Below are 25,555 nucleotides of genomic sequence, written 5' to 3'. Positions count from 1 at the left end.
ACAGCAAGTAAGAAGCTGCATAGTATGCTTGGGTAGCCCAGGGAAACAGCGACTCACAGAAATCACTCTGAGTCATAAATCCTCCCTTGCTTCCTCCTTGTTCCCACTAGGTTTCCATTTACATACAGACTTTTCCAGAAATAAATTATTATACCAGCTTCATGCCAGCACAGCTATTTTAGTCAGCGACTGGAAGATTTGGACCATGCTGATTCCCATCTGCGCCTTGTTACCTGAGCTGGGTAGGCAACAGAACCAACCTAAGTCTCCAGGCAGCCCATGGGAGTCTAATGAAGGAATACAAAGCTGTTCTGATTGTCTTGGTTGTACTATTTTGTTGGAACATTCAGTCATTTTCTTAATTGTTCTCATTGAAGTCTGAGTTAGACAGCCCCAAAGAAACGCTAAGTTACACAGGGGTTTTGATGATTCAAGAAATAAAAACATTTCTTATATTTAAATAAGTATAAATAACTAGCTACTGGTAGGAGATCTCCCGGGAACTGGCATTAGCAAATAGAAATACAGACAAAAGAAAAATGTTAAGTGTTTAGGCATTGTTTGATTTAATGCATTTTTCCTTGAGTATGTGTGCGGTGATCTGAATACACAGCCTGTTTTCCTTATAATACCAAACAATAATGAACACATAGGAAGAGTTGCACTCACAGTTATTTATTGAAATGGTATCAGTAGCTGAAAAAATGAAAGAAAACCTAGAATCATAGGACATCCTGAGTTGGAAGGGACCGAAAAAGATCATCAAATCCAGCTCCTTCTCTACCTAGGACAATCCAAAATTCAAACTTTACTTCTGAAAGCATTCTTCAGTCACTTTTTGAAGTCCAACAGGCTTAGTTCCCTGACCATTACACTGGGATACCTGTTCCAGTGCCTGACCAACTTCTTGTAAAGAACTTTCTTCTAATATACAACCTGACACTTCTTTAACACAACTGCACACCGTTCCCTTGGGTCCTGTTGCTGTCACCAGAGTGCAGGGATCAGTTCCCTCCCTTTCCTCATAATGAAGTTGTAGGCCACCATGAGGCCTCACCACAGTATCCTCTTCTCTACACTGAACTAACCAAGTGACCAGAGCCATTCCTCATATATTGTCCCCTCTAAGCCCTTTATCATCCTCATAGCATTCCTTTGGGCACTCTAATAATTTTATGTCCTCAGAATCATAGAATCATATGAAATGCTTCTAAAATTAAATTGTGTTTTTTCATACTAAGAACAATGTTAAGAGTTAATTTGTTGCTGTCAGGATGTGGGGCTTCCAAGCTGCTTTTAGTCAAACAGAAAAATTAACTTTATGTGTATGATTAAAAAAGTAAAGAGAAAACAGGCTTCTTAAAAATGAACAGCTCAAAGGTTTATACTCATGATGTCCAATGTCTGCAGGCTACCATTCATGTGATTATATTTGGTCTTCTGAGATGTCTAATAATGAATTTGTTTGCTAGATTTTGATCTCAACTATGTCTATGTAAATTACACATAGTATCAAGAAAGTCTTAACAGTACTGTACTCAGCAATGATTTTTTTTTTCAGTATTATTACACTGATATAAAAAAGACTATATGTAAACATAGATAAGAAATTAATTTTAGAAGAATAAAAATTCTACAGTGGTCTTTTTTTAGATTAAAAGATTATATAAATAGACAACACTTCATTAAACTCTATGCGTGTTGCTGGAATAGAAGAACATTACCTTCATATTTAATATTCTAGGAAGAAGAACACAACATATGAATAAGCTCTCTGCCCCCTTTCAGGGCTCCATCTTCACGGAGTGAACAAAAAAAAAGTTTCAGAATGCTTCTAAGCAATTTGATGTGATAGGATAGAAATTTTGAAAGAATTCTCATAATCATGGAAAACAAGAAGGAGTACTCCATAGTAAACCATATCTACTGATATTTAGAACTATGAAGATAAAGTTGTCTAAATTCTTCAAGGATTTTATGGCTCTGAAAGATATCTAAGAGTAAAAAGAATTAAAATTCTCAAAGCACAGTTCAGTGTACTGTATCTTCTTGTCATGATCTGTATGGAAGCATGAGAAATTTAACTTGAAGGATTGCCACTAAAACCCTGTTAGTTGGCTAGAAGATGGGTTAAAATACTGTAGAATCATAGAGCAGTTGAGATTAGAAAGGATATACAACCTTGTGTTTATAGCAATGTCAGTATGACAAGACACTTGAAGACAAGTATATTTCAAAGGACTACATTATATATCAATTGTGAAGTACATGGGTATTTTCAGAAATTATTCATTAAGAGAATTCAATAATTAATGGTAGGATTTCAAAAAGATTTAAGTGGATTAGATGAAAACCTTGTCACTGAAATCCCAGTCTTCCCTGAAAATGTCAGCTAACAAACATTTCAGTAAAAAAGTCACACATACACAGTCACTAAGTTATTCTAATTTGATTTAAAATACTCCAACCAGATAAGAATCTGAGCATCTGAACAGAAACTTCTATAAAAATGCAAGTCACCAATAGGAGATGTAGTTTAGAGCTTAACTACAAATATAATGGAAAGTTAAAGAAAATTAAATTATAAATCCAGGTTGGATTTTGCTGAAAAGAAACAAGCTAATTCAGTTTCTTTGTAAAAAATGCATCCAAGATCTTTTATGAAGTAAAAAAATTCCATGAAAAATTCTTGAGTACTGCTGTCAACAAATCCTTTCCACAAATAATTGCAAAATCTGTTGACACTAGATTTACTTTTTATGATGAAGAAAATCAGTAGGGGTAACTCTGCTAACAATGAGTGCAAACAGATGGAGTGGAATCTCCTGTCAAAATCTCATTTATTCTAGGTATGACATGATAGCCTTAGTCTGTATCTTAAATATTACACTTTCAGTAAAGTAAGACTTTAGAAGGAAATTGGAAGTGGTGCTAAGAATGTTATAGCATAGCTGGATGGATCCCAGAAAGTTCTTCAGTTATTATTTCAAATATCAAGTCACATTAATACTTTTACAAAAGTTGAATATATGCAGAGTCCCTTGATGTATCCAAACTCCTAAAGTAATTGCTGCTTATCTAGATTTAAAACCAATTCCTTATTATTAAATATTTCTGAGTATATTAATTAAGCACACTTACATATATTTCTGAACAGAGTATATCCTTGTAGTCTCTTTTCAAAGAAAGAAACACTGCAGAAACAATTTGGTCTCTTTTTTAGACAGTCTTTTACTTTTAATAAAAGCAATGTGATGTGATTTTAGTTGTTAGTGTATGGTTTTCCATTTCCAATGATTTTTAAAACAGTGAAACCCATAAAAGTCAGAGAAGACATTATGTTATATATAACAGGGTATCCTTTTCAATTATTTTTTTCCCAAGGATGGAAAATATATGCTGTGATTAAACAGGATAAAACTTCCTACAATTTCAATCTTTTTAAATTAAGGCATGCCGTAACAGCTAAGGTGACATATTTCATATGTTTGCTCAAAGTCCAATGCAAAGGATATGTGCATTAGATGAAAACTAAACATTAATGGTGAGAGAGTATCTGCCTGTATAAACTAGAAGTATAGTGATAGTGAAATTGTACCAAGCCTATGTATGCCTGTGCATTCAACAAAGCTGGACACAATTATGCCAAATAAGAAGTGCCCCAGAAATTTGAAGGATGTAAGAGATCATTATAATAATTTGTTTTGACCATATGCACAGTATAGGCTATAGAGTATCAGCAGAGACAGAAATAGACTTTTTCTTGTACTAGAAATATTCCCATAGGAAATTCATATTAGTGGTAGTCCTAGATAAATATTTGTATTTAGATATAGAAGTTTATTGAGAATTCTTTAACATTATTTAACTAATATATACTGAGCAATAATAATGAGAATCCGAACAAAGAATTATGTTCTCATACTAGCTAAGACTGACAATTTACAGCTAAATAGATGTTTCTTTTCATGTGTATCAATTAGTGAACTTGATTATCAACATATATCTATCTATTGACAGGCATGTAAAATTAGACATCAATCCCCATTTAGACAACTTGAAAACTTAGGTTATGAAATTTTTAACACATCTTCAGAAGCTGTGAAAAAAGTTTTCAGGTAGCAGGTATAAGTTCAAGATTTCCAAACTGATAGACACTTCAATATAAACTGAGAGATAGATGATTTTACAAAACTTTCTTTTCTCATTTATTTTTATTGATATTATTTTAATACTAGTTTGTCATTATTTTAATACTTGTTTGTGCAGTACTCAGCAAAATAAAAAGTTTATATGCACTTTATGTACTCAACTTATTACTAAACACAGTGAATGAATAAATCACTCCCTTCTGGATGCATGACAGAGGCCAAAGAATTGCATGGAGATAATAGTCATAGCACTGTACTTAGTGATCTCATTTGATGACTGCCTCAGTACAGGACAATCTGAAAATATCAAGCAGATGTCAGCCTATAGGAGAGGTTGTTCCTGGTGAAACACTTTTAAACTTATACTTTTTAAACTTATAGGTCAATCTAGAGTTGCAGTACTGTGTACCCACTACCTTGCCAGCTTGCAGCCTTGTCATGGTTTTATGATTTTTGGTCATCAGTATTCCACACCATAACATCATGTAATGCACTGGGGGGTGGGGTTTGATACCTCTGCTACCTTTGCGGGAAAGGGGAAACAGGGGACCCCAAAAATACTTGGAAACAACAGCAATAATTTGAGGTGGAACAAATGATTTACTAAATATAGTATCAGCAAAAAATACAATGAGAGAGAGAGAGAGAGAGAGTCTGTCTAGATGGTAGATAGACCTCACCATAATGCTGGGGTGAGAAGTGCAGTCCAGTTGAGTGACTGAAGAAGAATAGATGGCGAAGTGCAGATGGCGAAGCGCAGACAGCGAAGAGCAGGCGAAGAAGCAGAATCAGGTGACCTTGCACGGAGTTATGTCTCCTTGCTGACTGCAAAGCCTCCTGGGGAAATGTAGTTCTTCTCCGTGGGATGAACATTTGGCAGGTATCAAACCCCACCCCCTAGTGCATTACATGATGTTATGGTGTGGAATAGTGATGACCAAAAGTCATAAAGCTATGACATTCCACCCCTTATTCTACATCACTACATCATGCTTAACACATGGGATTACAGACTGCACTCCCCCAACATCAAATTCCCTTGTGGTACACACTGAACATCCCCGTTTTTCTGCATCACCCACCAGGTGGACCCAGGTCCCTGGGCAAAGACAGTTCCGCGAAGAGGTTTGCCCTTCCCAGAAGCTGGAAAAACCCAAACTGCTTTTCCTAACATGTTCTTTACATGTACTATAGGGACCTTATCTCCCTCTACAATATGTAGGGAGCTGGATTGGGTAGGACCGTCTCAACTGATTGATCCTCTGGTGTTAACTAGCCAGGTGGCTTCTGCCAAATACTTCTCCCAGTGTTTAAATGTTCCGCCACCCATTGCTTTTAATTGATTGTATATGCCGATTGCTCCATAGAGCAAGGTGGCAAGCTTAGTTAATGCCCAGTATGTTTTGAGCATTAGGAAAGAAGAAGCAGTGGCATGCAGCCCCTTAAAAGTCAGTTTTACAACAGAAAGCATTGTTTTTCTTTTTTTTTTTTTTTTTTTTTTTTTTTTTTTTTTTTTACAGAGGCAAGATAGTAAAGCTCAGAGTTTACAAATATCCTAGGATATTGGCAGTCCGCCTGGAGTTTTCAAGGTCATGTTTTCAGAGAGTAGCGGTGAAATAGATAAGCTTTCCCAATGAATCTCTCCGAGAGCAGAGAGAGAGATTTGTTCTAAACAGCTAGAAAGCAACTGTTGTCCGCATTCTCCACCGAAGAATGGTCACGGAACCGGGCCGAACCAGCCCGTAAACAGTTGACAAGCCTTCTGACGGAAATAAAACACTTAGCTGTGGACTCAAGAAGAAAAGGTATTAATCCTTATTGGCTCATGTAGCCTAACTTGCTTTACTGCAAACCTTCCTGTTCATTTATGTTCTGACGTTAGTGACTAGAACTTCCTTGAGGAATTGAATCTGAATTGAATTAATGTTCATGGAAACATACCTCCTGGGTTCTTCTCCCAGCCGATCTTCTAAAAGTTTTAACTTCCCTAGAATAATGGACAATTTTTTTTAGGGACTATGATCACTTCAGTAAATGAAAATATCCATTACACTCAGTTTCAGTTGATAGTGATTTCAGTAACTCCCTTTGAAAACAAAATGCTATGATGTTTTGTTTATATCTGGGAAATGACCTTCCACTTATGTATCATCAATCACTACACATCTGGGTGACTCAATACATTTGTAAATCTAAGGGAACAATGGGTATATGGAATCTACACAGATACAGAAACAGTGAAGTCAACTGATTCACTGCAGTTAGGAATGCCTTGTCAGTTGCCATGGAAAGGTAACAGAAATTGCAATGGAAATACAGTTTGAGTGCAATTTAAATTATGTTGAGGAAATGGAAGATAATCTGATTATGCTTAAATCAAATTTTGGGGAACATGAGTACATGTGATAAGCAGATAAAGTGGCAGTAGAAAATTATGTTCATTCAGCATAAAAAGGAAAAAAAAAAATCAATCCCTGGATTGATTATCATCTCAAATTTGAAAACTTTGTTCTTTCAGAAAAAGGTAAAGTAAAGTAAATTGAAGTATTTGCTTCGCGAATAGGTATATAGACACTTCTAGAAACAAGGTGTTTGAAATATGATGATTGAGATGCCAGGTGTACATTTGGATCATTTTACATTAGAACATTTATTAAGGAATAGAAGGATTTTCATCACCAGTCCTGATTCTTACTGTACTGCTACAAGCTTTACATTGCCTTATCACACAGAAGTTGTGAAACTATGTTTGTATTGATATTTAGAACAAATATGTAAGCCAGATCACAGAATTTCTGTCAGACACTTTAGGTTTCTCTAAAGTAGAAATGTTATAGAAACAGCCAGGTGTGGACAAAATTTGCTTGGGGCTTATTGTTGCACTTTAGCCCAAACAACTTTTTATAATCAGTCATTTCATGGTATGCAGGTTGAGACAAGACACATTCTTAGTGGAAAAATCACTGCTGAAAACCAGGTTGTGCAATGTTCTAAGCAAATCCTTCCAATGCTAATACTGACGTTATGCTTTGGAGGCCTCAATTTTGTATAACCTTCTTGGAGAATGCAGGTATTAGAAATCCTTCTGGTAAAACACAGTTATCTAGTTCATGGAATACATTGAGTAAGAGAAAAGAAAAGTGGACAGCCTTCTTAAACTGTGAACATCACGTTTTCTCTGAGTAAGTGCAGCTACTTATCACTGCAGGCAAACAGCAGTACTTCCTGCTGATGAAAGACATATGTTATTTCAATATATAGGGTGAAAAAATATTGCTCCTTGAGATGTGGACAGATGTGTTTTTTGGATCTGTAAGAAAGATAAACTGTTTAAGTGATCCATAGTGAAGTAGAAAACTCCATCCTCCCTTGACTAAAATAACAGTCCAGGAAATTGGCTATACTCTGTGGATCTATTCCCTGGTAAGCTGAAACACCAGGATTCTTGGCTTCTCAATTATGTGCAGTGAGCAGCAATTGTTACACTCTCTGCAAGATTTCAGTGTCCTGCAGGCTACTCAGTATTGAAGTTTTGAAGAGAAAATTGAATACATTTGATTTGTAGCTCAAATGATAGAGTAGTCTGCAGCATCTTTCAGAAATTTGAATCTCTTGATGAAAGGATGACAATGTAGTTAATGGCTCTTCTTGCCACGGTGAGCTACAAAAGTTGCTCAGCTATGATATCTAACCTTCATATTATAACAGTCCATCTTCCAGACAGTCTGATAGGTTTAAAGAAGTTGTCTTTAGGACTTCAAGTGGCATTGTAATGGCAACAAAGCCTTCATTAAACACCAAGATCTGCAATTGAACAATTGTATTAAGGTATGTAGGGCGACAAATGGTCAAGTCTTACATCTCCTAATATAGTCATAAAATCAATAAATAGCTTATAAAGATACTGAGAAGAATAGAAAAACAGATATCATCCTTTACAATAACAATGTAAAGACTATTTCTTAATCCATTCAGAAATTAAAAAATGCTGCAAGAACTGAATACTAAATGTAAAGTATTTAAAGTATTCAGATCAGGACCTCTGCAGTAGATGGACTTTAGGTGGCTCTAACAATCATTTATAGTTTATATTTGCTGGCCTTGCATGCAACAGGGGGTTTGGATCTTGATGATCGCTTCTAACCCAAGCCATACTATGATTCTATAATTTTCTATACATGTTCCTGGAATGTGTATTGGTAAGAAAAAAATGTACAGATTCATACACATATAAAAAATCTGTGTTACCTATGTTGTATCTGTCTGGGGCAATGTTTGTTGCTTTTTTTCCCTACAGCTATTAATGCTATTTGAAATAGTAACAACAGTACATAAATAAAAACACTTTTTTTTTTTTGTTGTTTTCTTCAAGTGAAGAGTAAAGATTCTGTTCAAACATGGAAAGAAAAAAACTCTTTTGAAAAACTGTACTCATCTCACCAAGGGAAAACTTGGCTTTTAAAATTGTATCACGACCTATCAAGGCATAATGAAAAATAATGCTGTGCAGTTCTTCATGCGAGATCCATTTTCATTGTGATTTTGAGATGGCCAAAGGTAGAAGTGGAACGATGATATTGGTTTCCATTCCAGCAGCTCCAAATAGACAATCTGTCCTGAATTTCTTACTTCAATATGTATTCCCAAATGCAGTGTACAGCATTCAGACTTACTGGCCTGCATATACAGAAGAAATTGTATCTGAGCGTTTTTGCTGTTTTTGTTTGTAATTACGTATCTTCCTTTAGAATATTGTCACACTTCCATTTCTGATCCTACTTATAAGGGTAAAAATAAGATATTAATAAAATAGTAGAAATATATAGCTAAAATATGTAAATACTTAATATACCATAAAATTGCTGTTCTTTGTTTTGGTTTTCATTTCAACAAAAGTAATTCATTTGGAGGGTTTTATTGTATGCATTTTTATTAATGACTAGTTTTGAAATAAGCCAATCAATTTCATTTTAGAGTTGTTGTTTTATAGAATACAAGTATTAAGGAAAATTGAAAGGTCTCATTTTCTAACTGTTGAAAGAGATGGAAGAAGCAACAAGCTTTCAGATAAAGTAAAGATAAAAGATAAAAATAAAGATAAAGATAAGAGATGAAGATAAAATAAAACAACAGTTTTTTTTTTTTTTTCCACAGATCTCTCAGATGTTACATTTCCACCTCAAATAGAGAATTATGATCCACTGAACAACAATTAGCATTATAATTGGATTAAAAGTATCCAAATGAGGATAACACGCCTGATTTGAAAGACCTCAATTTCTTCATAATTGGAGATAATTTAAAAATACAATTAATATAGGTTGAAAATATCTATGCGATTGCTACTGATCCATTTGGATAACACTGTTCAATCACTATTTTCTGCCTTTCTGTCATGATGAACTGGACCATGCAAAGAATGAGAAGACTGAGGATTTTCATAGCAAGATATGAATAATATCATGATTTGAGCTGTAGCGTGAAGATGCTTAATGATTCTAGGAAAGAAAGAAATGTGACACAGCAACGTAGCTTCACTCAGTCCTAACATATCTTGATCTGTACCATCTTGAACCCAAATCTAGTGGAATTTTGTGGAGGGGAAAGAGATTCTGCCTTTCTTTTCTTCTGCCCCCTAAAGTTTCAAGAGAGGATGTTCATAAACTATTCATTTTCTAGTATAAAAGCAGCCATAGTCCTAAGTGTGCATAACTGTTGGTATAGATCATATGTAGAAGCCTGAAGAACATACAGAGCCAGAAATAGGTGTGGATTCACAAAACCACTGAAAAATTACTTAGTCATACTATTTTATGAATCAGAAGGGAATACTCTCCATGAATATGGTCAGTAACCACAAAATGCTAAACTTAGCTGTACTTCCCAAGCAGTACAAATTCATCAGCATGCTTCTAAACCCTCAGGGACATTTATTCAGCCATAAACAAAAAGAGAGAAGTAGCATTTGAAAGGATCACATGTCTTCACTGCACTGTTAATGTGGGCTTTTACTCAGTTCTCATTCATAGATGAAACTTTAGGCTAAGCTTATAACTTCAAAGTGAAAATTCTGGCCTGGCCTGTGATATGTGAGCTAGTTCTGTCCAAATTTTTCAGTGAGGATGTGGTGAAAAAAAGCCTACTTGAACTTCCCAAAGCACAAATGCCATCAAAATCTGGAAATGATCAGAAGAGATGCAGCCAAATGAAGCACTGAAGTCAGAGGATATGTTCACAGTTGCTCAGAGGTTACAGAGAACTTGAGCTTCAGCATGCAACATATACCTCAAATCTTGTTCAACTCTTCTTAACGCATACAAAAAAACCATTATAAAGTATGTGTAAGCAAGGAGGTTTTGTTCTTTCTCTTCTCCTTTCCCTACAGTGTAAATATCAAGAACTATTTGGTCATACTGATGAGAGGAAAAGCAAGTTAATCTTGAAATGACATAGAATTCAATGCATTATTCTTCAGATATTTACTGAATTCATTATGCACTCTGTTTCTTACGACTCAAAACAAATATTCTTATACCATCAGTCATCACTTTAAAGTACTTATCCAAAGGAATGTAAACTTTTAACACAGAGACAGATACAAAAGGATATTCAATTAAGAAATGTGTGTCTTGGGAAAAGCAAAACATGCCACTTATTCAATAGTCATGATCTATTATTCTGTTTGACTAGGTCACTCTCATTTTAGATTTTCCAAGGACATAAGAAAGTTTGCACTTGCTGAAAAACTCAGGATAACCTGAATAATACATCAGAATTACAGCCTGTTGATAAAGCCATATAAATTTTACCTAGGAATTTACTGCGCACTGAGAGATTACGTTTGTTGTAAATCCCCAGTTTTAACTGATTATTCAGTAGGTGTTTGTACATGTCTCAGAGTTAGCACACAACTGACAATTTAGAGATAAAGATATGGTGCTGGACCACATCAAAGGTCTTGCACAAATCCAGGTGGACGACATAGTTGCCCTTCCTTGGTCTACCAATGCTACCATTCCACCATATAAGGCCTCCAGATTGGTGAGGCACAATCTGCCCTTGATGACGCTGTGCTTGCTGTCTTGGATCACCTCCTCATCTTGCATGTGCCGTAGCATCTCTTCAAGGAGGATATGCTCCATAGTCTTCCCAGACACACACATTTTAATGTAAGCTAAGTTCTTAGGATCCATCTCTACCCTTAGTACTCTCAGATGCACTTTTGAAATTCTGTAAACAATCCAGAAGTGGCTGAATATTATCAGCATTATTGTAATCCCTGGGAAAGCAACTGCAAAGCTCCAAAATGCTTATAGAAATGTGTTATTACCCTGTACTACTTTAATGCAGTAACAACCAGGAGATCAGTAATAGCTAAGCTCTGCTGTCAGAATTATAGTTTCTGGAAGAGTACAGCTTACAGACTGAAGGACCAAAAAGTAAAACCACTGAGACAGCATTTGCACAGAAATTTACAGTAATCTGTAGAAACATACTATAAATTGTGGACAGTTGAACATGGAAGTCACACCACAGCAAACAGCAGTAGCAGGACTATCAGTCCAGGACTACTAGACATACAATGTATATATGTACTAGTCATATTATATATGAATAATTCAAGAAAACTGAGGTACATTTTTACCATAGTTTAAAATAAATCTACCTGTGTGTGTGCTAGCTTGTGATTTACACCATTTATATTACAAAGAATGCTGAGATTTGACAACTCTAACTCAGCTATTCCCTCTGGATCTCAAGCAATAGTATCATGTAGAAGTACAAATCAATACCTCTGTTACCTTTCAACCTGCTATTTGAGTTAGAGCATGTCTATGCTGTTACCACAGTACACTCTAGGAGCTATTTCACAAGAAGTTATAAGCATTGGTGTTATTTTCAAATCTCCGTACTGTCAGTTTTTTGTTTTATTTTACTTTAAAAGTATAAGAAGTTTTCAAAAAACTCAAAATTTTACAGCTCAAGGATTTTAATGGTATCACACATGTATGCAGTTAATTAAAAAAAAAAAAAAAATCTAATATATTGACCTGAAGTACTTTATGAAGTAGTATATTTCATTTTCTAACAAAGGGGTGGTTGATTAAGAAAAAAAAATGACAGAGACAGTATAGCACTTGAAATATCTAGTTCAGAGTTCTAAATGACAAATACATGCACATATTACAGTGCTGTATAAAATCCACATAGATGCATTTAAAAAAAAAAAAACACCTTTCATATAATAAAAGAACATGGAAAAATGTAAGTTTCAAGTGTTTTCATAAGTGTTTTAACCAAACAACAAAGCAGAAAGTTAAATTATATGCAGAAATCAAAGTAGTCAGAGTTTAATGTTGCTTTGTAATGCCTGGGGTACAGGAATATAGAGCAACTTTTGTCATTATTGATTTTAATCAGTTACACTACATGTATGGACACAAAGAATCTAGGCCTTAGACTTTGATCTTGCAAACAAACACCAGTTCAAGTGGAGCTGGAAGCATTTGTGTGATTAAAGTACACAGATGATTAAGTATTTATGGAATCAAATTTTTAGAGTATGGTCTATAATGCAACTTTGTTTGCAGCAGAAATAAATGCTGTTGGTCCTTGCAAGAGAGTAGCTGTGCTCTGGCAGGCAGCTATGAGAGGTTCACCTATTTCAATGTGAAGTGCATAAGCTTAACTCAGGGTGCTCTGAAACCTGCTTAACCTAAGTCAGTTTATTGTGCCCAGAAGCAGACACAGAACACATATCAGCTAGTGGCTCAGGGAGCTGTGTTCAACAAATACCATTGTTGCTTAAGTTGCTCAAATCACTGCTTGAGTGACCACATCTTTGTCCTCATCTTCCAGGCCATTAATAGATCAAAGACACATTTGTTAGGAATAATATCTTCACTTAATACCGTGTCAAGGCAATTGTGCTGCAGAGTGTTAACTGAAGTAAGTCACTTTCAGAAGGGTTTTATTTTCAGATGTGTGACATCGTGGACCTATCATCAAACATTCATCCCAAATCCATTTCACCCACTTTTATCTGAGTGTTATGTCAGGCCTCTGGTTTAAGCTAACTATTTTATCCTTCTGTGCTCAGGACAGACAGAAGTACACGGCCAGGATAAGTGCAACAATCAAATGAATCACCTCTTTCAGAAAATAAGGTCAGGAACAAGGAAAGACCCTGTCAACTCTTTATTCATAGAAATTTGCAGGATGTTTATCATTGTCTTTAGTAACAGTGAAACAAGGTTTCTGTTCTGTTCTTGTATCAGAAGTTTAGCGTAGTTAATGGTAGATTTAAAGGAAAGGATGCTGCATTCAAAGAATCACAGAATCACAGAATTGTAGGGGTTGGAAGGGACCTCCAGAGATCATCGAGTCCAACCCCCCTGCCACAGCAGGTTCCTTACAGCAGGTCGCACAGGTAGGCATCCAGGCAGGTCTTGAACATCTCCAGAGGAGACTCCACCACCTCCCTGGGCAGCCTGTTCCAGTGCTCCGTCACCTCACTGTAAAGAAGTTCTTGTGCACATTTGTGCAGAACTTCCTATGCTGCAGTTTCCAGCCGTTTCCCCTTGTCCTGTCTCCACTCACCACTGAAAAGAGTCCGGCCTCGCCATTCTGCCCCCCACACCTTAGATATTTATAGACCTGGATCAGGTCCCCTCTCAGTCTTCTTTTCTCAAGGCTGAACAGACCCAGTTCACTCAGCCTTTCTTCATAGGAGTGATGCTCCAGGCCCTTCACCATCTTCGTGGCCCTCCGCTGGACTCTTTCCAAGAGATCCCTGTCTTTTTTGTACTGGGGAGCCCAGAACTGGACGCAGTACTCCAGATGAGGCCTTACCAGGGCAGAGTAGAGGGGGAGGATCACCTCCCTCGACCTGCTGGCCACGCTCTTTTTAATGCACCCCAGGATGCCATTGGCCCTCTTGGCCACAAGGGCACACTGCTGGCTCATGGCCAACCTGTCGTCCACCAGGACACCCAGGTCCCTTTCCGCAGAGCTCCCCTCCAGCAGCTCATCCCCCAACCTGTACTGGTGCATGGAATTATTCCTCCCCAGATGCAAGACTCTACGCTTGCTTCTGTTAAACCTCATCTGGTTTTTTACTGCCCAGCTCTCCAGCCTGTCCAGGTCTTGCTGAATGGCAGCACGGCCTTCAGGTGTGTCAGCCAATCCTCCCAACTTCGTATCATCAGCAAACTTGCTGAGGGTGGCCACTATCCCCTCATCAAGGTCACTGATGAAGATGTTGAACAACACCGGACCCAGCACAGACCCCTGAGGAACACCTCTGGTTACAGGCCTCCAACCAGACTCTGCACCGCCAACGATGACCCTCTGCGCTCTGCCAGTCAGCCAGTTTTCAACCCACCTCACTGTCCACTCATCTATCCCACACTTCCTCAGCTTTGTTATAAGGATGTCGTGGGGGACAGTATCAAAAGCCTTGCTGAAATCAAGGTAGAAGTTTTTGGAGAACCACTCTTTACTGTAACTGTTTTTTTTATTTTTTGAATGTGAGGCATTTTATCAGAAAGAATTCAAGTATTTCAGAAATAAAATAACACATTGCACTGTTTGACTGCCGCCCCCACAGAAGCAATAAGGAATCCCAATAAGGAATTCTTTGCAATCATTGTAGAACATGAGAGTATTTACAACCTGTTCCAGAGCTACAAGTAATGCTCAACCTGCCGAATACTTTAACACCTACTCAATAGTATGTTTAGAAACAGCTATCTCAGGTGCTTGTGTAACCTGAAAATATGCTGAAGGATGTGGGCAAGCCTAAGATAAGCAGAGAAGAGAAAATAATGACTTACTGCATGTAAACACAGAAACATAAAGACTTTTTTTTTTTTTTTTCCCAGCAATAATTTCAAGATCTCAAAGTCAGCCTGAGTGCTTCTGGGCTTCAAGTCAACACATATTTTTAAGCTTTGTATCATACCACTCTCAGTCAACTGAGAAGAAATATTTAATGCATAGAGGAATGGGCTTATTTTCCTTTATTTTTGGATTTTACCACACACCCACAGGAAAGCACTTCACTTAATCACAAATAAAGAGTTGCAGGAGCTCACGGAATTAAGTGGCACTTGCTAACCTTTAGCTTTTGGCTGAAAAATGATCTTCACTGATGACCCGAGTGAATAGTGCTATTTGGAATAATTCCCTTGCATCAAGCAACCTATTATTTTACTATTATTAAAGTTTGGTAACACTGCAGGGAGAAACCATCTGTTAAAAAAGAAACAAGGTATTTGGGGACTATTGTTTTCTGCAATCAGTTTAAGGTACTTTTCATTCATTTTGTACAATTTCCTTTCACTAGTGTCAGGAAGATCAGAATAAGAAAAAGCCAACATCCCTGTGATGTTTATGACTCATCGACAAATAAAAGATATATTTACAGCTGCATTCACCATTTTACTAGGTCTATTAAACAAATGTGTTGTAAGAAGAAGCCTATGAAACAAACTTAGCAACAGTAAAAGGCCCATTGTTTGACTCCTACTGAAGCATCAATTGATTCACAGTATGAAGTCAGGAATCCTTTAGATAAAAATAAACACAGAAGAAGTAGAGAATAAATACATTAAGAGGAGTGACATCTTCTTTACTGAAAGGCCTGTCTTCCAACCACAGGTTACTTGGTTTAAATAATTATTTTGCAATTACTTCACCAAAAATTCCATCATGATAAAGTCAGGAATCTTTAAAATTTTTAAGTAAATATGTTTGGGGGAATTTAAAATAAAAGAAACAAAAAAGATAGAATTCACACAATTCACTGAAAGAATGAGTTTCCTAAAACCTGGAATTCTTCAGTACCGATGAAGTAGAAGTGTTAGCAAAATGATTTCAGAAGGATCAAAACCAATTTTTCCTCAGTTGCTGCTGCCAAATTACAGTCTAAAGAGGGCTATATGTGGCCTGTCATCAAAGTTTTGTAAATAATGAATGCCTTCTGCCTAGGCTAAAGGAATATGTGAAGAAATTAGTGATTTTTTTTTTTTTTTCCTCCTGTTAGGCTAACAGGCTTTGTTTGACTGGATTTCTTTCCTTTTTCTTTTTCTTTTTTTTTTTTTTAATTTCTTTTTCCTTCCTCCATGAATGATTTTTTTTTTTTCTTTTTGACCTTTTATTTCTTCTTTACTTGGATATTTAATGTTCATAGTGATACTTTGAACTATATTGTAATAGACCACAGAAAGCACGAAAATCTAATTTTTGTCATACAACCTTCTCTGACTGACTGGAAATATATCCTTTGTACTTACAGGCAAATTTGATTAAGAATGGTAATGTCACTTTAGAAAGTAAATGTTGCATGTCTATGAGAAATTAATCTTTACCATTAGACTATTCTATCATTTCCTTTGTGTTAACTTTTTCATTTGCAGAAATATTGTAAGATCCAATTTTGATTAATTTCCTTGATACTGAAGACATAAGTATTAAAAGTCAACCAATGGCATCCACATGACTTACAGAATGTGCTATTGCACCATTTTTCCACGGAAGGCAATAGGGCAGAATAGCCTGGTATATTTTTACTAATCTGTGAAGTTCATAAAATAAATTAGTGACACTTCCACCAAGCAAATGAGATTTCAGTTTGAAACACTGTATTGCTTTCAAGAATAAGTCTTAAGGCCTTTGATGTAACTGAAGACTCTTTCTGACTTTACTGAGTTGAGCACTCTAATTGACAGAGTAGGTAATAAAGCATGGCAAGTACAATATTGAGACAGAGTAGCACGACATGACAAAAGCAACTACCAATTATCTGCTTTTTCCTGAAACTAATAATAAATAAATTCAAAATGAGATTCAACTTTTATTCCATCAAAAGTTTTTTTAGCTACATGAGTGATCCAAGTTTTGCAGCTATTGGCTACACACAGTCTGCACGCCATGCCAGCGCCAGGATGTTTGGCAAGCGTTTCTTTGCTGACATCTTTGTGGTTACAGACCTCCTGCTCATACTTGCTCAGAAACTGTAAATTGAATCTTTTACAGGCTGTTATATTCCAGAGCACCTGTAAATTATAGGTAATGTAAGAATGAGAGCAGACTTAGAAAGAAAGACGCATTGCTAAGATGGTATATTCACCTACAGCACTGTGGCCAAAGAGTGTATTCAGAGATGCCTGATTGTAATGTGCTGAAGTTTACAAATGCAAAGCCTAGCATCAAGAAACATCAGGACAAAACCTGAAAACAAAACAAAACAAAACAAAACAAAATAAAACAAAACAAAACAAAAAAACAGAAAAATCCTTTTTTTTTTTTTCATGTTTGTAATGTTGTTTCTTGCCTAGCTGATTTTTGTAAACATCATGAGGTATGAAAAAAGTTGAACAAAAATGTTACAGTTCTGCTTTACACTGTTCTGAAACAAAAAAATATTTTATAGAGCTATAAAACCACCTGATAAAGGGAGGTACCATGGGCAAAAGCATATCTACTAGTAGCTTCATCAGAACTAACAAAAGATGCTTAAAGGAGAAACACAGTTACAATAGTCTTTAGCTGAATCAGTTAACAAGGTGAAACATCTTTTCCAAAATCAGAGTTGTAGACTTCAGGAAGATCAGAAGAAACAAGATGATGGAAAAAAAGAGTAGGTTCAGTGTGAGATGACAAAAAAGAATAGGCTGGTAACATTCATTTTTGAAACCATTTCCTGAGAGAATCAATGTTTTTATTTGCTTTTATGTATGTAGTAAATTCAGTCAGTTTGTCAAACAGAATCTTGATGTTGACAGTTTGTAATTTTCACTAACTTAAAGATGGAATTTATTTAAAAACTACTCAAATACTGTTTCTTCAAAGCTATTTAACATTCTTTCTTCACAAGAGTTTGGAATTAATGCTAAACTACATCACAGATTTTTTATAATGCACTATTTTCATTTTTTTTTCTTTTAACATTTTCTTTCATGTACAGTCATGAATGCTTAAAAGATTATGTAAGTGCCAAACGTTAACTAACCAACACAAAACATTTAAAATAGTATACTTACATGAGGAGTGTAAAACAAAGATTATTATCTTTATCCCTACAGGGTTTGAATTTCTTTAAGAAATAAAGTTTATTTCTAATTAATGTTGACTACATCTAATTAATGTTCCCTACATGTTGACTTCATTATATTTGCCTAATTGTATGAAGAAGACCAAGACAGCAGTTCTAATAATATTTAGTATACCTATTGCAGAGTTTTGGAATATTTTTTGACCCAGAATTTCTCAAAAGGTCTCAGATGCTCACCCTTGCACAGCATAACGTAAATCGTACAACCAACATTAAGCTTGTGTTCATGTAAATAAAATAAAACATTTCTAGTGAAATAATAAGTATAATCTCTGATGAAGAGTTTGAAATGGCAGATGGTGTTATCACTCTGAAAGCAAGGAGGTAGCTGTGTGGAAGCAGTAGCATGCAGAATATTCTGGTCTTGTAGCTTCAGATGGCACTTAGTTCTTTAAAGTAAAAACAGGAAAGTGATTGATGTTACACAGCAAACAATCTGCTTCTTACATCCCCAGTGGCAGTGCTTATCACTTCGGAGTTCTGCTAAAGTAAAACTTACAGAAGCCTTTGTCAACAAACTGCAGTTATGAAAGGAACTGTCATGATTTCTCTGCCAAAAAATTCCAGCCTTTGTGAACAAGTCAATCTAGGATTACTTGGAAACACTCCTGAACTTGCTGCCAGTCACCTCTTGGGATATGGATAAATAATAAATCTGAGGCAAGGTTTGTTGTTAGGCCAAAGGGAGAAAGGGAATAAAAGCCCTCCTGTCTTACTCACTAGTTCGTCTGAGATATCTACATATCCTTCTTTAAAATATTTCTATTCTGACACTGAGTTCTATGTAGCCTCAAGAATTCGGTTAAAAAGAGACTGTTTCCAAATACTTGTAATATCAGTCCTTGTACTCAAAGAGATTTGTATACCTTCAGATAAAATGCAAGTCTTTAGTTCCTGAGCCCTCGGAGTTATACTGTTACTTATTTCACCATAAGGAAAATCCAAACATCTATCTGTTATTTACATACACATATTTTATAGATACTTATATTTATGTATACACAAGTATACACATTCATAAATATATTTATATACATATAGATATTTATACATTGACATAGGTATTCATAAATATATACACACACATAACATATTTTTTTAATACAGACTTCCCTGGACTATAGGTAAGCACCAATAAGCCAGGTCCTTATTTTGATAGATTCACGTTGATTTATATATAGTATGAATGAATATCTTACTCACATTTTAACATGTCTTGGTAGGAAAGCTAGTCTTTCATAATCATTTCAAGCCAAAATTCTATTGCCATGAAGACTATTAAAATAGAAAAAGTCTACACATAAAACTGAATCAGCCATGATTCAGTTATCAGTTATGTGGGTGGTTATTAATTAACAATGTTTTTTGTGGACAGGTGATGACTAACTAAAAATATTATATGTACATTTAATGTGTTTACCTACGTCAGTATCCACAAATACTTGTCTAAAATTTTTCTAAATTTTTATTATTCACATTTTTCATTAGTCCCTGGATAAATTTTGCTGCCACCTACTGACACAGTAAAAAATCCTGAAGATGTATAGTTATAGTTATAAGACCAGAGATGAAGAGCAAGACATTGCTACAATAATTTCCAAACTAGTCTCTGAAATCAAATTTCTTTTTGCAAGTAAATCTCTGACTAGATAAACTAAATTACAACCAATAAAATTTGCAGACATATATTAATCTAGTTTAAGTATAATGGAGTAAAAATGACTATTATCAAAAAGTTAAAGTAGGCACATTGAAAATCCAGCTCCTGCAAATAGCAATGAAATATTTTTCCTTTGCAGCAGACCTCAGCAGTCCTCGAAGACCATTAGCCAGGCCTAACAAACCATAATTCTTATAGATGGTTTCATGTAACACATCCTATATATTAAAATCTGTATATGAACACAGAAAGTATCACTTCTGCAAAATTTTATCTGTCTCTTCAGTCTCTTCTTCTTCTAGCTTTTTGAAATGTTTTATCTTGAGAACAAAATTTCAAAGCCCAGATTCTTGTTTTCTTAGTTCAGTCTGATCCTTCTGCCTGTTGCAACTTCACTAATTCAAGTAGCAAGCACTGCTCACAGCAAGCAAGGTGGAGATGTTAGGACTGGAAATGCTACTTAATCACACCCTTTCCAGGAAAAAACAGTGTCCAGTGCATAGAAACACAAACTGAACTTGGACAATGCCAAAATGCCTCAAGTCACTTAAGAGCACTATAAACAGGTAAAACAAACAGGTAAAATTTCTCAATATCTGCAGATGTCTGCACAGAGCCCATTTACCATATTCTATTCCTGGTACAAAATTGTGGAGACACCACTTTCATACTGTTACCTTTGCTCTTTAACCTATCCACAAACCAGAAAAGAACACTTAGGAGCACATTGCATATCATGTGTTGGGCATGAATTATACAATTATGTCCTTCATGGGCTCTTCAGGCCTGCATGCTTTTAATGTAGTTCTACTAGGCTTATATAAATGTATCCCTCCTGCTCTCTGGAAAGAAACCAAATCCATTTCAACCTGTAATGTAAATAGTTTCTTTTTAACATATAGCGTGTGCTGATTTCACCTTAATTATATATTTCCCATTGCGAGAACTCAAACTGTGGGACACTGGGAAAGAATGCAACCCGCAGCCTATAAAGCACGGGGGCTGAATCTTGGCCTCCATTATCACCTCATTAAGCAGTGCCTGTACTGTACTTAAAATCAGCTAATGATTTTTAAATGTATTTATCAACCTACAACTTAATAACGTAGAAACAATTTTCTCTCTAATATTGAGTGAGCAATAATACATTTTAATCTCTACAAATCAACATGAAACGTTAGAGGTACGTCATTATCTCAAGCAAGACATCTGCTGATCACTGTCAAATGCAACCTCCAACATGACCATACCACTAATACCACAAATGGTGTTAATTGCAATATAAATTTTCTCATGAGCAAAAGCTGATGGACTGAGGAAAACAGCTTCAATTCCTGGGCTTGTATACAGTTCAAGTTACTAAGAACTAAGTTAAAACCATAAAATTAATTCAACCCCAAATAAAGGAATGGCAAAATTCTCATGTTTGAGTTTAATGTGAGTGAAGACAATCCTCTGTGTTACCAAAAAACACCATTACAGCTTACATTAAACTGACAGGTTTAACAGTAGTTCAGGAATGCAGGATTTCGATTAAGTCCCACTAAAGCTGAGTAAATGGCCATAGCATCAAACAGAGGTTTCACAGTATATCCTTTAATTGGCAAGGGGATTGTGGTATTCCTATCCATCAGGCGACCCTTCTGAGCAAGGGTTAGGACCTGAGCTTGTTGCAGTGAGTTGGGAAGCATGTGTGCTCTGCAGGTGAAGCCTGGTTTGCTGAAGGCAAAAAGCTCTCGTTCATTGTCAGTTCACTTTACTTTCACTGAACATCACTTCTGAAGCAGAAAAAGGAAAGGAAAATTTGTAAAAATCAGTGTGTCTGATTTGTGGATGCCTTCTCCTAGCTCTATAAGGTAATAAGCTTTTAAAGTAAATTAGTTATAAATACTCCTCCTGCCGAAAAAAAAAATAAATAAATCTCATGTCCTTAAAGGTCATCATACTCATCACAGAAGCTTTTACTTATCTGTCAGTACTAGCCTAGCCTGCAGTGGCCTGAATGCTAATTAACCTCCAACATTACCAGTTGCAAAGGGAGGCACTGAGCAGGCATGTCTGCTTTCACGTTTCAGGATCTTTGTGATTAAATTTACTGCTGAATTTACAGCTATTCCATGCTGAAAATATACGCATATGGATTTCATTGCCTGTACCAAAGTGGTGCAACCACCACTTTGTAACTGCCCAGGCCCATCTGGTACCCAGAACAGCATCCCTCTGGAGTACGTGCAATTCAAATGAGGGGATCTTCCTGCTGTTCCTGTTTGATTAGTGAATACAGCAACATTTACTCATGGACTTCATACTTGGATGCTACATTCTTTTGGATGAAAGAGTTGTGAGTGTAGTTCCCAGGGTGTAAGCAGGGATGCCATGTATAACCTTAGACTTTGGGTATGTAGTCAGGCATTCATTGACTGCAACACAGCTTGTAAAATCAGTCACATTCCATAAGTGTGAAAAATGTTGCAGGTTGCTCTATGAGGTGAAATACAGGATGGAGATATGTGTGCTCATGGTAGAGAATTTGCTTGGAAAAGATCTTTCTATGTCATTGGATCTGGGAAAACTGACATTAGGCTGGGGAGGTTTGGCCCTCAGAGAGAAACGGATGTTTTAAAATTTCCTTGAGAATATCAGAGTTATGATGTGCTATGTCCAAGTTACTGGCTCCCTGCTGTAAGTGAAAGTAGTATGCAGTGAAATGTACAGTGATTCCAACCAGCGGAAAAACAATTATTCCTACAAGTGAGCACAGAAGCAGTTAATAGTTGCAGAACCATAGTGGGGAGCTTGCCAAAATTGGCAGCTAAACCCTGAACCAACATAACAGTAGGTCTATTTGTCTCATTTACTCTGCTTTTCTCATCTCCCTAACTCCATTTCAAGGAAATAAAGATTGCTTTATTTTATATATATTTATATATATATATAATCAATATATATATATTTATACATATATAATAACAATAGCCTTAGTGATTACGCCTAGAAATAAATTAACAGTAAAATACATTTTCAACAAAGGAGATGTGAAGGAATTATATAATCAGCATTTATCATTCATTTCTACTGATTTACATATTGAAAGGGATTTATTGCATTGGTAGCAATCAATTGTTTACTTACAAGAGAGCTTTTCATGACAAGTCTCCCTCTTTAAATCATGTTTCATTGCCCTAATAAAAACAAAACTCATTTCATAGAGCTTCCTAGCAAGGCATACAGACCAATTATCCTATTCAGATTCTTTCTTTATAATTGTTAATTTAGCTTGCTATATAAAACACAATTAAACCTTGTTTAGACTAAAGCTATGTGGAGTTCTAGCTGATGCTAGATTTTAAATCCTAGCCATACTTAAAATACATATTTTAATATAATTCACACTGATGCTGCATAGTTATCACTTCCATAGCCACAGAAATGTACTTCAGCAAATTAGCATGTTCTCACTCCCAACTATGTCAGCAAAAAGGTATTTTCTTTTCATCTTTGCACAAAAGGTAATATCTAAACATAGCTGATTGGCTTAACATCAATTTACCTTGCACACTTGCATATTTTTTCCACCTTCACTGCTACTAACTGCCTGACATATATGTATGACATCTACAAATGTATATGCTACTGCAGAGGACTGAAACGTCATGGCTGTGTACAGGTACCCATAGATATACGTAGGATAAGAACCGAATCATAAGGAAGTTTAAATCACATGCAATCTAGAACAAGGGGGCACTTGGAAGGAGCTAAGGGAGAAGGGGTTTCAGGGAGACTAAAACTGAAGAAAAAAGTTGTAAGTAATGTACACAAATATGAGAGAAAGTAATATTTTTCTTTGAGTAGCAGCTAAACTGGAAGCAGACTTACATTGGCAGTTAGTCATTTTAATTACAGTGTGATGACACTTGCTAGTTTAGAAAATGAATCATATGGTTACACAGGAATGCAGTCTTTTTGCCTTAGCTATATTTGTAGATAAATAGAATTCTAAAAGTGAAACAGACATTCAATTGCTTAAGGGTTACTTTATGCATAAGAGTATATTTATTCAGTAGTAATTTCAGGCTATCTTCTCATGACTTTCCTTATTATTACAGATCAGACATCCTTCTTACAGCACAGAGGACATCAACAGAATGACAAGAAAACCTAACGCTCTTTCAGGTATAAGAATATTGAAACAGCCTAAAATCAATCACTACAAGTTCCTGAAATCATTCCAATTTCAGTAAAGTCAATTACAGATACAGTTTAGTACAAGGACATAATTTACAGCATTTCTGAAGAGGAATATTTTATTCTGTCAAAGGACCGCAGTTTAACCCCACTGCAATACTTTCAGTGAAGTCAATGAACTTGCATTAGCATAAAGGCTTTAAAAACCTGACACACTGACCTACCTTTATGTGACAGACGTAACCTTGGCTGTCTCGTATCTGTTGCGTGACATCCAGCCGGTAACTCTAGTAACAAGCCACATAGTGCCAGAATTAAAAGGTCCTGGGCAGATGCCATCATGCCCAACATCGAAATCTTGCTCTCTTCACTTAACTGCAGCTCTTTGTTTGTTTTTTTAAGGCTCCAAGTTCCACTTCTACTTTTCCAGTACGGTCAGATATCTCTCTTTGGTCAGTTTGTGGGGTATCTCTATGTGAAAAATCAATGTTCGTCAGAAGAGCACACAGCCTCAGCTTGCCATTTGTCAAGCTGTGCAAATGTCATGTAAAAATATTCCCTCCCCAGTACAATTGTTTATAAAGTGCGAGGACATTCCAAGGCGTTACTCTGCAGTGTTGTGTCTTGAGCTCTCTAGTAACTCTGCCCGTGGATTCAGGAAGAAGCTGTATTTGCAGTCCCTCCTGCAAGGCAATTCATTAAAAGGAGGGAAAAAAAAGAAAAATAAAAAAAATAAAAAGAAAGCACCCTCCTCCTTGGTGCTCTTCGGAACTCAGCCCCTTGCTCTGACTTGCTAAACAGCCAGTTTTAATTCACCTTTCACCTTTGCTAATTAAAAACAAGAAGTGCCATTCCCTCCTAGAGTTGCAGGATCCACCCAGCGGGGAAGCCGGGCTGTCAGGCTGCCGTATTTACTGAGAAAGTTCAGCGAGGGTTGAGGCGATGTACAGTACGAGCTGCTTCTAGGAAGCGATTTAATCCACGTGCCGTGCGCTGATTCCTCAATTGCTTCGCGGTTTCATGTTGTAAAGCATCAGGAGAACGGTCAGAATTCTTCCTGCCCCTCCCTTCTGAAAAGTCATTTCAAGTTTTTTTTCCAGCTCGGTGTTAGAGGAGGATTAACCCTTGAATTAACAGTTTAAGTGCATTATCACTTAGAGTCATTAAACAGCATGCTACTAAGTGGATCAGCAGTCTTTTTTTTTTATTTTAAAAAGGGTTTGGTTTTATGTTGTTGTTTTTGGTTGTGGTTTTCTTTTGTTTGTTTTTTTTTTTTTGTTGTTGTTTTTTGTTTGTTTTTGTTATTTTTGTTTGTTTTTTCCTTCTACAGATGTGCTTCTACACACATCTTAATGAGAGCATGATAAACAGCATCAGATTTAGTAGGGTCAAGCAGCTACTTCTTACATTGCAACTAACAAATACCAGAAAATTCCATCTCTT

At 36.1% G+C, this 25,555-nt stretch overlaps 1 protein-coding gene across 1 annotated transcript in view; it reads right to left on the bottom strand.

Moving 5' to 3' along the window:
• SEMA3E (semaphorin 3E) overlaps positions 1 to 24,865 on the bottom strand; it is a 127,824-nt gene extending 102,959 nt beyond the window's left edge. Inside the window, exon 1 of the mRNA XM_042872579.1 lies at positions 24,337 to 24,865. Coding sequence (XP_042728513.1) covers positions 24,337 to 24,463 — 127 coding nt within the window. The 5' untranslated portion in view covers positions 24,464 to 24,865. The remainder of the gene's footprint in view (positions 1 to 24,336) is intronic.
• Positions 24,866 to 25,555: the final 690 nt, after the last annotated feature.

The sequence above is a fragment of the Lagopus leucura genome, unplaced genomic scaffold (genome assembly GCF_019238085.1).
Source record: "Lagopus leucura isolate 7727_CA_CO unplaced genomic scaffold, USGS_WTPT01 Super-Scaffold_100008, whole genome shotgun sequence".
Classification (NCBI taxonomy): Eukaryota; Metazoa; Chordata; class Aves; order Galliformes; family Phasianidae; genus Lagopus; species Lagopus leucura.
The sequence above is the reverse complement of the archived record's forward strand: the minus strand, read 5'-3'. Positions and strand labels throughout refer to the sequence as shown.